This window comes from Callionymus lyra, chromosome 13 (genome assembly GCF_982586985.1).
Source record: "Callionymus lyra chromosome 13, fCalLyr1.hap1.1, whole genome shotgun sequence".
Taxonomy (NCBI): Eukaryota; Metazoa; Chordata; class Actinopteri; order Syngnathiformes; family Callionymidae; genus Callionymus; species Callionymus lyra.
In genome coordinates, this window is record NC_141830.1 from 22,836,424 (window position 1) to 22,851,162 (window position 14,739).

A 14,739-nucleotide genomic window follows, 5' to 3' on the forward strand; every position below is an offset into this window, starting at 1 on the left:
AATAGTAGTAGTAATGACATAACTATTAGGAATAGAGTAATAGTAATAGTTGTGGTACTACTAGTAGTAATAGATAGTAATGGAAACATTATTCTAGGTTATAGTGATATTAGAATTTTAATAGTAATGTTAGTAGTGCAAGTAATAATACTAGCATAGTAGTAGAAGGGATGGTAGTATTACTACCAATAATAGTCACGATAGTAGCAGTCGTGATAGTATTTGTAATACTGAGAATAGTAGTAGTAGTATTAATAGTAATTTAAAATATATAGTATTTAGTTATAAGTTGGTATCAGGCAAATACAGTATGATGCCGTTTTGTAGGAGTCAAGGTACTGAAGTAACTGTACGTAGAGTAGTAGATGTAAGATGTACTATTAGTAGCGCTATTAAATACATAAGCATAAGTAAAACAGGGGTATGGTAGTAGGATGTGGGGTAGTATCCTCGATGCAGTTGTAACAGAAGAAATATTATCTATAGAAGAAGTATTTGTTTTTGTTGAAGTAGTGATATCATTTAAAAACTAGTATCTGTTGAGATAAGTAAACATAGTAGTTTAATCAGGAGTCATAGAAACAGAAGTATTAATTGAAGTAATTGTTGGAGAGAAAAGAAGTGTTTATGACATGGATGTGTTAGTAGGGTTAGAAGTTTAAATATTTGTGGTTTGGTGTGTGAGAAGTAGTCACAGCTATAATACTCCTCATCACGATAGGTAAAAGTATCTCTCAGTAATAAACACAAGTCGGTAGCGTCACGTCATAACTTCCTCTGCTCTGAACATCGTGCGTCATCACAATGATTCTGTGTTGGAAACTCAAATCTTCTTCACCTGATCAACGAGAGGAAGTGCTTCAGCTCCACTTCCTGCCGTCACCTGCTTCACCGCCGCAATTTCCTCTCACATCCTTACTTTTCACATCTTTCTTGGTCTGGATCTATTCTGGAGAAGGATCCTTGAAATATAAACAGAAGTGAAGGAACAAATCCACGCCGTACTACAGACAACGAGGGTTACATCATAAATAATCCCTGACATGGATCACAGACTGAAAGAACTCAGTTCAAATGTGCTCTGATTCAGAGGATTAAGAGCATTGTTTCCTACTATCCTTGATCTTAATGATAAAAGCTGCTTTCAGGATATTCCTGGTATTATACCCATGTCTACTACACACTCAACAAGTCAACAATGAATCACACCTCAAAATAAACATTACACCATCAGATATTTGCTCTTATTGGAGGTCAGGTCGCGGGGGCAGCTGCAGAGGCCCACTCTCTCTGGACTTTAGGCTCTTAAATGAAGCATCCTCTAAGTAAACAGTTTGAAATGTCACCACAGCCTCAACGGAGACTCAAATGAGATCCTTAATGCAGCTCCGGGCTGTTAACAAAACCTCCACCAGATCGTTCACCTGCCGCCTCTTGTTCATGTTCACCTCCCATTACTACCGTAATGAATCTTCGATTGTCTACCACATTTGCCCGGAGACCGTTTGGGTCGAGACCTTGAACTTATCAGCACAAAGTTTAAGTGTTCCCTACAGGCGCCGGCTCGCTGGTTGTACGTGTTGCTCAGTTGCCGTGGTAACCTCCGTCACACAGCAGTGGTCGTAATAGAGCGTTAATGTCCTTCACGGTCGTTCTTGTGGCTACATGGACGCGTGGAAGAGGTAATGGTCGATATTCCCTGAGATTTATTTCATATTCTCTGGAAAAATGACTTTTAAGGGAGACGATGGTTCTCAGTGGAAGGTACGGTCCAGGTGAGGGTCACGGGTGTCATGAATTCAAGTTACCTTGCAATTCACCGTAGCGTTACCTTGCAATACACTGTAGTGTTTCCCCACAATTCACTATAGTGTTTCCCCACAATTCACTGTAGTGTTACCCCACAATTCACTGTAGTCTCACCCCACAATTCACTGTAGTGTTATCTCTCTATTCACTGTAGTGGGAGTCAGCGTAGTGACTTTAGTATTAAACTATCTACATACTTACTGCCTCCTGCCCAGTAGGGCAGCATGAATTAAATTCTCTGAAAGACTTTAAGTAGCAGAAGTGCAAGGTCATGTCCTTCTTAAATGCCACAGATGTTCTAGAACGTGATGCTCCTGTCTAAGAGCGACAGGTTCTCACCGTGTCTGGTTACGTGGAATCATGGTTCCAGCACAAAACAAAGGAGATGAAGTGGACTGCAGTTATGAACTAAAGCATGATGGGGACGTGAGCAGACCCCAAATCAGCTCCAGCGGTTATTTTTAGCTGCTGCTGCTGCGGCTCTCGTCAGTGTTGATCCGTCACTTCTGCTCATAACTCACCAGTGAAGCGCTGGTCTGCTAACACAGATCGACTGCTGGGGGAGACTGGCGTACCCGTTTCCGTGGCGACGGCTGGGCTCTGGATTATGATCACCTTGAAGTGGATGGTGTGAAGTGGACAAGAGGAGGCTGATGGGAACTGCGGGATGCAAGTGGTTCACATTGAAATGAGGTCTTTTGTTAACGGTTCTCACCCAGATTCATCATCAGCGTCTGACGTGAAGCTTCATCTCTGCCTCTGGACGACCGTTATCAACACCTGGAATATCACAACCAACAGTTTCACCAATATATAAATATTTAAAGCCAACATGTGTTGACATCTATTTTTATTGTTTATAATCCTAAACATATTTTCACTAAAACAAATGATCAAAATATTTGTTCATGAGCAAATCTTTCTATCATATCAATTATTAATTTTGTTACTGTAAAGAAACAACTTTGTATACAAGCTAATATTATCTTATCACTTTGCATTCATTGCTATCGTTTTTAAATCCACACTTTAACAGATAATATACAAGTACATTTGGGCTCCATTTACGCCGATTTTAGTATTTTGTGTCTCCCTACTTGACAACAAATTTCTATTTTAGTGAGATTTTCTTATGCATTTTATGACCGAGTTGTTATAATTTAATTTATAATTTAATAATAACAATAATAGACAATAATTAAAGCAAAGCCAAAGCTCAGACGGTCCAGACTTCTAACATCTGCTTATGTCCAGAAATTAAATTGAATAGGGCTAAACAAGCTGGTTAGCAATAAAAGCTAACGTTTAAACACATCAGCTAACGGCTAATAGCCATTTTGCTAACAAATTCTAGCTAATAAAGATTACATACATGTTAGCTTAGCATTTTATGAGATACAAAACGAACAGTTACACCAGTTTAATGTTTTCAAATCTCTTACCAGGAGAGTAATGGGCTTAAAAGCAGCTCAGGAATTAAACTTTAATGTTCTTTTAAACACAAACCTCCAGTTTTTGAGTCGAACATGTTTCTCTCCAGATCGTTCCATCAAGTCTAAGTGCTGCCGGAGGGAACGTCACGGAAACAGAATCACCGGGTAAAAATAAACCTTCAGCGGGGAGAGAGGTACTTTATATGAAATAAAGGTGAGCAGAAACGAGGATTAAACGATAAACTCAACGAGCTGTTGTAAATACTTACGAAGAAATTTGCCGCCATCTAGTGGCCGGAAACGGAACCAGCGGGCTTGACGTGAAAATGTGATATAAATTGACAGCACCGTTGATTTAACTCACAAGAAACCACACATTTTTCTCATAAAAACATTTCTTTTATTCACAATAGAAGTGTACAAATATAGTTTATTAAAAAGTCTGAAGCTCTTTAATATCATTTTATCCAGAGGCTTGGAAATATAAATGTAAAGAATGGAATATTTACATTTTAATATCAACACTATGAATCCATTTTTTCCCGCACCAAATTAAAGACGTGTGCCACGGAATGACGGTCAGCTTTATACAGAAGAATCCACACAGTCGCTGATGTAGAAAAGAAAACCCTGAACATGAAGATCACAATATTTAAAAAAAAAAAAAATCAACACCCAAGAGATGAAGTCACACGACGACTCGAGTACATTCTACATGTTTCCTCCCTGGTTTGTTTCCTCGATCGGTCAGATCCCGAAGGGCACCAGCAGCCCCTTTGCACCCCGACCACACGAAAAAACATTTATTAGTGATAAATCTGCTACACGTCGCCTCACAGTAAAACACCAGAAATATTGAAGCACAATTATAAAAAGAACGCTGATCATAACTTTCCACAAACATACATGAGTAACCGTTGAATTACAAATATAGTCGTCTGATCTGAGTTATTATATCTTTCTGGGATAGAACTTAAGTGAAAATCATCTTTTTTTTAACGGTGGCGTTTAAATAGCTGCTTGAGAATCTTCTATTCAATAAAATACACAAGTATATGACACGATAATATATATATTTAAGGTCGACAAATCTACTTAAAGAGGTTTATAATTTAAATCAATGATATTTGAGTCTAAAATACATGGTGATTGTTCATGCGCAAATAAATTATTTAAGCTCATCGTTTACTATTTTTAAAGACACAAAATATTGTCATGTTTGGTTACAAAAAATAAGAGAAGAAACATTTGTTGTAAATAACGTTTTTTTTGGTATTTAAATCTAAGTATTAAGTCCATGATCCCGAAGACAAAAGGATGAACCAATGTTGTGCTTTTTTAGCTTGAAAACAAGTTCACATCACGTTAAGATTGTACATTCATTTTGACTCCCGCGACACTTTGCTCGACTCCCGTCTCTGAGTGCGTCGTCGAGTTCCCGCGATCCGAGGTCACGCCTCGTGAAACCGCCGCAATAAATTAACACAATCAGCAGAAACACAACAGTGAGATCCAAACTATACAGGAAGAGCAGGAGCGAGGCGGAGGGACGACGGCAGCTCCTGGAATATTCCATCGAAAATGTGACTTTAATCACGACGGTTCACTGGCATTGAAACTTCCTTCATTTGTAAATGGATTCAAATGTGTTCGCTCTGATATTGGATGCACATTTTTAATGATAAAAGTCAGATTAACTGAAGAATTATTAACTAAAAAAAAAAGGATATATTAAATTGAAAAATAAATTATAAAAAATAGTATTACTAGATCATGTCTAGTGCCTTACAGGTCAAAAAGCAATATATCCATAAAATGTTAACATTTCTTTGAAAAAAATGTCAAACAACAATATATATATATTTTTTGGTAGATAATCCAACTTAGTATTATTGATAAATGCTCATTTATGCGCGAATAAAAACATTTCACATGAACTAAATTATCAAAAAAAAAAAACATTTAACACAGAAAAACCTACATTATTTTCCCATAATCTGTTAATTTTTTAAACTAATGTGATAATTCATGTTTTATTAGATCCTACTTTATATTCGAGAAAGATTGATTGACACTTCGACTGTCGTTCTATGAAAGCAGAGACTTCTTAGTGAATTCCCATTCAAGCGTGAGAAAGTAGTACCTCAAAGACGACGCGAGGTGGCAGTGTTGTACTGTAAACAGAGCTTCACTGTGACTCAAGCCTGGACTGACGTGAGGTGCATCTGAATGGAACCACTTCCGGGAGCGAGGTCTCCCCTCTATTGCGCTGCGTCTCCCTCCGACTCGTCCACAGTGAAGGCACTAGATCGAGACTCTGGTCTGGCTACAGTTCTGTGCGGCGTCGGGAGACAGAAAACACTCACACGGTTAATGGTAAAGCTGTTCCAGGATCAGTATGGCTTCTCCAGTTGAAAACGGTTGGCGAGGAGTGCCGGCGTCTCCTCACGGAGGAGAGAAGATCCGAGCGGGAGATGGTGGCGAGGATTCAGCGTTCAGTTGATGAAGACGTTCAAAGAAAAATATCTGACCATTTACAAATATCTATAGGTTTAAGATTGATCTATATGATTTTAAGATCAAATAGTTTGGATCGATTGTTAATGTCTGAAAAAACCTTTAATATCGATTATTTGAGTATTTTAAAAAGCAAAAAATTATTTTTTTCAAATAATAATAAAGAAAATTAATCTCAACGGATTTTATCCAAACATAATTGACTTTAACTCCTAGAATATAATATATATATATTTATAATTGTGTCTCAAAATGATTTAAAACGTTGATTTAATTTCCTAAAATAACTTTTAAAGTGTTTGTTTTCAAGAAAAAACTTGAATCCTCATGAGAGACAAACTGTGGGTGAAGCAGCAGGTCATGTGATCGCGGAGGAATGGGGTGAATTAAAAAGAAAGAAAGAAAAAAAGAGTCTTTTCTCAACGCCCTCGGGTCAGAACCGGGTCCTACTGAGATACTGAAGCGGTACAGCAGAAATGAAGCGAGCGCCTCCTGGTGGACCGAAGGTTTTGCGTCGCCCCCGGAAACGAGAATGAAGCGAGAACCCGACGCGGTGAGAAATCCAGGAGGTTCTGACCACATTCTGGCGGCAGTTTTCAGAACGAAGGGTCACCTCGGGTCGGGCGGTGGTTCTGTTACTCAACGGCGTTGGGTCGATCCGTCCGGTCCTTCTTGATGACCGGCAGCGGGTGAGCCTCCGTGTTGAAGACCCAGTGCTCGAAGGGCAGGTGGGCGTCGTCCGAGAAGAGCAGGTACAGATACCTGAGAGAGTGACAGCAGGGTCACTAAGTGGCGCCCCCTGGCTCTCATATTTATGAATACATCATTAATTCAAGTGGATTCTTCTTTAACTCAAACTAAGTTTACTGTGTAGATGAACAAATATAAATATGTTAAAATAATTAAACTACTTAAATCAAGGAGTCCCAGTGTGCCGGGGTAACAGAGCAGTGAGAGTGTGTTTGACAAACAGTCGATTGGATGAGTGTGTTTGGAGGTATTTTAGTGTGCGATTGTGTGTTCGCCAGATGATGTGTGTAGTCGTTGTTCGCGTCTCACTTGAGGGTCTCGGCCAGATAGAAGCTCTGCTGCACGTCGTCGTGGTTGGGCTTCTGAGCGTAGACGTCTCTGACGCCGCTGTAGCCTCCGTCCAGCTTGCAGTGCGTCTCCAGGGCCTGCAGAGGGAGACAGTGAGACACCGGCTCCAGGTGTGTGAGTGTGTGTGACGCCGCCCTCGCTCACCTGCACCGCCTCCCAGCCCCACTCCCTGTACTTGGGGTCGTGCGTGAACCTCCACATGTACATGTAGGTCTCGATGACCTCGGGGCGCAGGATGAAGTACTTCTCGTTCTGACGCGTGGCGATGGCCTCCACGCCGCCGTCGAAGCGGAACGCTTCCGGACCCAACTTCAGAGCTGAGAGACGGAGAAGTTTAACGGAGTTACCATCAATTACATTCATGTACGAATAAACACTTAATAAAACCATTAAAACATCCTTCAAGTACATTTTATACAAACATCCTTCATTTAACACTGAAAGTTGAATTATTGCATAAAATCAAACTTTCAACTTTTTAATTATTGATACTATAATTCCGACTTTTTTAAAGTAAATTATGAACAAATATTTAGATTTATTTTAACCATTTAATTTAGGTTTTATAAATTTTAAATGAAAAAAGTATTAAAAAAATAAATAAAATAAACTGAATCAAAGAAAACTATGTTTTTTGGAATAGTTGAATAACTTCTTGTATATATATTTAACACTTTACATTAAAACCAGTTAAATTTACTTTTTGGGCGGAAAATACTCAATACAATGTTTCATTACGAATTTTTGGTTCAAATACAAAAAATAATGTCTATATTTGTTTATCTATTTTTAGTTTCCAACTGTATTTTTGAGCAGCATAAAAGTAAGTAATTGAAAAAAACGAAGGTGAAGTTCAAAACTCTAACAGCCTTTGAATAATTCAGCAGCTCGACACGGAGCAGCTCAAGTTCACTATGATGTTCATTAATGTTCTTTCATTAGAGCAGGTGAGTCCAGGTGAGTCAAGATAAGTTTGGGTGAGTCCAGGTGAGTCAAGATAAGTTTGGGTGAGTCCAGGTGAGTCCAAGTGAGTCCAGGTGAATCAAGGTAAATCTAGATGAGTCCGGGTGAGTCCAGGTGAGTCCAGGTGATTCCAAGTGAGTATAGGTGAGTATAGGTGAGTATAGGTGAGTATAGGTGACTCAAGGTAAATCTAGATGAGTATAGGTGAGTATAGGTGGGTGCAGGTGAGTGCAGGTGAGTATAGGTGAATCAAGGTAAATCTAGATGAGTATAGGTGGGTGCAGGTGAGTGCAGGTGAGTGCAGGTGAGTAAAGGTGAGTGCAGATGAGTACAGGCGAGTATAGGTGAGTCCAATTGCATCAAGGTGAGTGCAGGTGAGTATAGGTGAGTGCAGATGAGTATAGGTGAGTGCAGATGAGTGCAGGTGAGTATAGGTGAGTGCAGATGAGTACAGGTGAGTATAGGTGAGTCCAATTGCATCAAGGTAAGTGCAGACGAGTATAGGTGAGTATAGGTGAGTGCAGATGAGTACAGGTGAGTACAGGTGAGTAAAGGTGAGTATAGGTGAGTCCAATTGCATCAAGGTAAGTGCAGACGAGTATAGGTGAGTGCAGGTGAGTAAAGGTGAGTGCAGATGAGTACAGGCGAGTATAGGTGAGTCCAATTGCATCAAGGTGAGTGCAGATGAGTATAGGTGAGTGCAGGTGAGTATAGGTGAGTGCAGTTGAGTATAGGTGAGTGCAGATGAGTGCAGGTGAGTATAGGTGAGTGCAGATGAGTACAGGTGAGTATAGGTGAGTCCAATTGCATCAAGGTAAGTGCAGACGAGTATAGGTGAGTATAGGTGAGTGCAGATGAGTACAGGTGAGTACAGGTGAGTAAAGGTGAGTATAGGTGAGTCCAATTGCATCAAGGTAAGTGCAGACGAGTATAGGTGAGTATAGGTGAGTGCAGATGAGTACAGGTGAGTACAGGTGAGTCCAATTGCATCAAGGTGAGTGCAGATGAGTATAGGTGAGTACAGGTGAGTATAGGTGAGTGCAGATGAGTGCAGATGAGTGCAGATGAGTGCAGATGAGTGCAGATGAGTGCAGATGAGTGCAGGTGAGTGCAGGTGAGTGCAGGTGAGTGCAGGTGAGTATAGGTGAGTGCAGGTGAGTATAGGTGGGTGCAGGTGAGTGCAGGTGAGTGCAGATGAGTGCAGATGAGTGCAGATGAGTGCAGATGAGTGCAGGTGAGTGCAGGTGAGTGCAGGTGAGTGCAGGTGAGTATAGGTGGGTGCAGGTGAGTGCAGGTGAGTGCAGGTGAGTAAAGGTGAGTGCAGATGAGTACAGGCGAGTATAGGTGAGTCCAATTGCATCAAGGTGAGTGCAGATGAGTATAGGTGAGTGTAGGTGAGTATAGGTGAGTGCAGATGAGTATAGGTGAGTGCAGATGAGTGCAGGTGAGTATAGGTGAGTGCAGATGAGTACAGGTGAGTATAGGTGAGTATAGGTGAGTATAGGTGAGTATAGGTGAGTATAGGTGAGTATAGGTGAGTATAGGTGAGTCCAATTGCATCAAGGTAAGTGCAGACGAGTATAGGTGAGTATAGGTGAGTGCAGATGAGTACAGGTGAGTACAGGTGAGTATAGGTGAGTATAGGTGAGTATAGGTGAGTATAGGTGAGTATAGGTGAGTGCAGATGAGTACAGGTGAGTACAGGTGAGTATAGGTGAGTCCAATTGCATCAAGGTAAGTGCAGACGAGTATAGGTGAGTATAGGTGAGTACAGGTGAGTACAGGTGAGTGCAGATGAGTGCAGGTGAGTGCAGGTGAGTGCAGGTGAGTGCAGGTGAGTGCAGGTGAGTACAGGCGAGTATAGGTGAGTCCAATTGCATCAAGGTGAGTGCAGATGAGTATAGGTGAGTGCAGGTGAGTATAGGTGAGTGCAGATGAGTACAGGTGAGTACAGGTGAGTATAGGTGAGTCGAATTGCATCAAGGTAAGTGCAGACGAGTATAGGTGAGTATAGGTGAGTGCAGATGAGTACAGGTGAGTACAGGTGAGTACAGGTGAGTATAGATGAGTCCAATTGCATCAAGGTAAGTGCAGACGAGTATAGGTGAGTATAGGTGAGTGCAGATGAGTACAGGTGAGTACAGGTGAGTACAGGTGAGTCCAATTGCATCAAGGTGAGTGCAGGTGAGTATAGGTGAGTACAGGTGAGTATAGGTGAGTCCAATTGCATCAAGGTAAGTGCAGACGAGTATAGGTGAGTATAGGTGAGTGCAGATGAGTACAGGTGAGTACAGGTGAGTCCAATTGCATCAAGGTGAGTGCAGGTGAGTATAGGTGAGTACAGGTGAGTATAGGTGAGTCCAATTGCATCAAGGTAAGTGCAGACGAGTATAGGTGAGTATAGGTGAGTGCAGATGAGTACAGGTGAGTACAGGTGAGTACAGGTGAGTATAGATGAGTCCAATTGCATCAAGGTAAGTGCAGACGAGTATAGGTGAGTATAGGTGAGTACAGGTGAGTATAGGTGAGTGCAGATGAGTGCAGATGAGTGCAGATGAGTGCAGATGAGTGCAGGTGAGTGTAGGTGAGTCCAGGTGAGTACAGGTGAGTATAGATGAGTCCAATTGCATCAAGGTAAGTGCAGACGAGTATAGGTGAGTATAGGTGAGTGCAGATGAGTACAGGTGAGTACAGGTGAGTACAGGTGAGTATAGGTGAGTCCAATTGCATCAAGGTGAGTGCAGGTGAGTATAGGTGAGTACAGGTGAGTATAGGTGAGTCCAATTGCATCAAGGTAAGTGCAGACGAGTATAGGTGAGTATAGGTGAGTGCAGATGAGTACAGGTGAGTACAGGTGAGTAAAGGTGAGTATAGGTGAGTCCAATTGCATCAAGGTAAGTGCAGACGAGTATAGGTGAGTATAGGTGAGTGCAGATGAGTACAGGTGAGTACAGGTGAGTCCAATTGCATCAAGGTGAGTGCAGGTTAGTATAGGTGAGTACAGGTGAGTATAGGTGAGTCCAATTGCATCAAGGTAAGTGCAGACGAGTATAGGTGAGTATAGGTGAGTGCAGATGAGTACAGGTGAGTACAGGTGAGTACAGGTGAGTACAGGTGAGTACAGGTGAGTATAGATGAGTCCAATTGCATCAAGGTAAGTGCAGACGAGTATAGGTGAGTATAGGTGAGTACAGGTGAGTATAGGTGAGTATAGGTGAGTGCAGATGAGTGCAGATGAGTGCAGATGAGTGCAGATGAGTGCAGATGAGTGCAGGTGAGTCCAGGTGAGTATAGGTGAGTATAGGTGAGTCCAGGTTAGTCCAATTGAATCAAGGTGAGTCCAGGTTAGTCAAAGTGATACCAGGTGAGTCAAGGTAAGTCCAAGTGAGTCCAGGTCAGTCAAAGTGAGTCCAGGTGAGTCCAGGTGCGTCCAGGTGAGTCCAGGTGAGTCCAGGTGAGTCCAGGTAATGGAGGATAAGTCAGACTGCTCTGCTCTGCTCTGATGTGTAGATGCTCAGTAACTTCCAAGATCTTTTCAACTAAACATCTGAAGACCCTCCATCTCATCTTTAGAATTGAGTTATTGATTTATGTTTATAGACGAATCAAACCAAATAATTTTTTTGATCCATTTATTTATCGTCGGTTTGATAAAAGAGGAAGTGGCGCAAGACGTACTCGTGGAGAAAATAATGTTAAGTGTAGAAGATTTAACAAGATGTTGAACGACATTGTGAGTCCATGTTTGATGTTAAACATGTTCTTGAAAAACTGATGCTAAGGAAGTTAGCACGAGGCAGCTAACATAGAGCTACAAGCTAACAATTGATGCTGAAAATATGATTTTTTAAAATATAATTCCCAACATTAAGCACATTTCTATTTAAATAATCAACAAAAAATTGATCAGTACATCAACGATTTGATTTAAAGAGGGGAGATTATTAACGTGTAATAGTTTGTATAATATTTATTATTGTATTCTTATAAACTTTAAAATCCCTGATACATTCTATTCAGAAACTACAAATAACTCATTTAAATAGATTGTTGGACTGTTTTCAATTTCTATTTAAAGGGAAAGTAGAATTAAATCTGAATTCATTCTAATTTATTGAACAGTTATTTGAAATACATATATTTTTACATTAGGCTACAACCACAGATGTTATCAAATACTTAATTTTATCAAAAATTGTTTAAAATGTAAATGACAAATAACTACAGGAATAAAAATAAAGCAAATAATTAAATAACTGATGATTAGATTTTTGTTCAGAGGCGGATTATTATATAAATATAATAATAAAAATGTTTTTTCCATCTGAACGTTCGGTGTTCAGAAGGTCAATGTTTGTTGTCCATGTTCTAGATTCGTGCCTCCTCGGCTGAGCGTGAGGTTTGATTTACCCGTCCTGGCGTAGGACTCGTGACAGGTCCGTGCGATCTCGGCCGCCTGCTCCATCTGGTGACCCGTTTTGTCCCCCGGCGCTCCGTCAGCCCCCAGTGCAATCATGCCGCCGGCGAAACAGGTCAAGTGTCCCATCTTGTGCTCCAGCAGCCCGCCCTTCCACTCGGCGATGTAGGTGAGGCCGCTGCTCGACTTCCTCATCAGGTTGGTCTCGATGGCCTGAAGAAAAAAACAGTTTATCTCATCCATGCCATCATTTATATTAGTTTAAGTCACAAGAAAATATCTCAAAATGTTATTGCGTTTGCGTGCATGTGTGTGGGCAGCACCTGCAGGGACTCGTAGTACATCTTCTTCCCCTCGTCGTCCGTCTTGTCAGACATGAGCCAGGCCTTCAGCAGGTACTCATAGAAGCTGTCGCCCAGACCTCCCACCGACACGTGATCTGGAACACAAGCATGAAAGCTGCTGGATGAGATTACAGTCGTGTAGTGTTGTAGATCACGGTGCTGACAGGGGACCAGATGAAAGTGTGTCCTTAACATGACAGTGTATGACAGACTCTTTATCACCGCGTGTGTGTTCGTGTGTGTGTGTGTGTGTGTGTCCATGTTTGCCCGCAACACTTTGTTCAGTCCGTACAAATTGCTGTAGAATACATTTCTTAAAGATCTGAAGAAATCTTTGTTTTGATCTTTTTTATTTACATCATTGCGAACTCCAGGCTTTTGTTTGTAGAATTAAATAAATAAGACTATACATTATTTTTTATTCCCACGAGGAACATCAAAGACATGAATATTAAAAAAATAAAGAACAAGGATAAAAATAACCAAAGAAATGTCGTGCCTAGAGTCACGTTACCAAAAAGTGGTTGATTATTAATCGTAAAAAAAGACAATTTGGATAAAAATGTATTTAAATAATTGTTATAATTAAAAAAAAAATTAATTACAAAACAAACATTGAATCATCATATTTGAAGCAACAGTAACAAAAACGTTTGTTAATAAAATATATAAATTCATAGAAATAATTAGAAAACAACAGCAATAAGTCACAATTATGTTATTGATAGGATGAAAGGGAATAAATGGAAAAAATGTACGAACACAATGCGACGACTTCAACATGAGTCTTCATGAACAAGGAAGAAAGAACAGGGACTCACGTTGACCCCACTGGCCGCTGTTTGGGTTCAGGTAGTTCGGGTAGAGTCCCTGGGGCTTATCCAGACGGTTCAGAACTTTCCGGATATTCATCACCTTCGTCAGAGAAACGTGAATTAAAGGAAAGGAAAATACATCTGAACACTACGAGTAGCCAAAACAAAAACAAGAAGAAACTTATTTAACCGTAAGAAGTGCATATACACAGTATATAACTGATGAAAATAAACATTTATGATTCTGATAATATGTTTTAGCAACATGTAAACAAAATAAATATTATTATTAATTCTCTCTATATTTCTCTTTGACAGGATTTAAAAATGTTTACCTTCTCAGCAAATTTGGGGTTTCCAGACAGTTTACTGAGGTGCATGAACTCCAGGTGGAGGGTTCCGTACTCCGCCAGGATGCTGCTGCCACCGGACGCCCACGGCCAGTTCCTGCCGATCCCGCTGGAACAAACACAAGTGTCAGAATTCAACATAAATCACCTTCAAGGCTGAATCAGAAATCCATACTTTGAAAAGCAAGTGTGTGTGACGTGTCACAGACGTGTCAGGGAAACATTTTTTCCGATTGCGACGGAATTCTAAACGTCTGATCTTCACCCGAGTCCAACAGTGGTTTTATAAAACGGGCTCCACGGAGGGTTCCAGAGTCCCTGGCGTAATTACATGCGACATTGGGAGTGTATGTCGGAGCAGCAGAGGCGATCTCTACTAACAACAAGCGCCAGATCTCGCCTCACATGCTATGATGAGAAACACGCGCCCTGCGATCTCGGCGCCCAACCATCAGTAAATGCAGTATTTGTCAAAGATTCACCGGCGACGTGCTCTGGGTTTTTATCCGAGCCACTCCGTCCTTCACTCCTGCCGAGCCTTCCGAGTGATGGAGGAGTCGAGCCGGAGCAGCCGCTCGTATTTCTTGAGCCGACTGTGGCGGCGCGGCGTGGACGCTAATGGATTTGTCCTATTGACTGGTTCTGTGATGGCGGGGTGGCAACGTTAGCGTCGGAGGCCGGCTGATTAAGAAGAAGAGGCTCGTTTGGTCCGGAAGAGTGGTTCTCATCATCGGAGCTGGTGCAGAAAAGAAACACAGACGCAGAGCTGGAAATGAAGATGGTCTACTTTATTGATGTGTTGCAGAGAAACAAGCACCCGCAGTGATTAATGAATTTAAATGTCTATAGTAGCCTGAACAATCCACACGTACGACCACAAGAAAGATCACAATTAAGACTGCACTTAAGACCAAGAAAGACCACAAGTAGGTCTTCAAGTAAAACCACTTAGAAGACCACAAGTAAGACCACACTTAAGACCAATAAAAACCA

General features: G+C 41.1%; 1 protein-coding gene across 1 annotated transcript in view; it reads right to left on the minus strand.

The window, feature by feature from the left end:
* Positions 1 to 3,638: 3,638 nt before the first annotated feature.
* Positions 3,639 to 14,739, minus strand: part of man1a1 (mannosidase, alpha, class 1A, member 1) — a 96,739-nt gene continuing 85,638 nt past the window's right edge. The window contains exons 6-12 of the mRNA XM_087805286.1: positions 13,732 to 13,855; positions 13,403 to 13,496; positions 12,561 to 12,676; positions 12,231 to 12,450; positions 7,002 to 7,174; positions 6,819 to 6,934; positions 3,639 to 6,521 (exon numbers count right to left, since the gene is read on the minus strand). Coding sequence (XP_087661412.1) covers positions 6,395 to 6,521; positions 6,819 to 6,934; positions 7,002 to 7,174; positions 12,231 to 12,450; positions 12,561 to 12,676; positions 13,403 to 13,496; positions 13,732 to 13,855 — 970 coding nt within the window. The 3' untranslated portion in view covers positions 3,639 to 6,394. The remainder of the gene's footprint in view (positions 6,522 to 6,818; positions 6,935 to 7,001; positions 7,175 to 12,230; positions 12,451 to 12,560; positions 12,677 to 13,402; positions 13,497 to 13,731; positions 13,856 to 14,739) is intronic.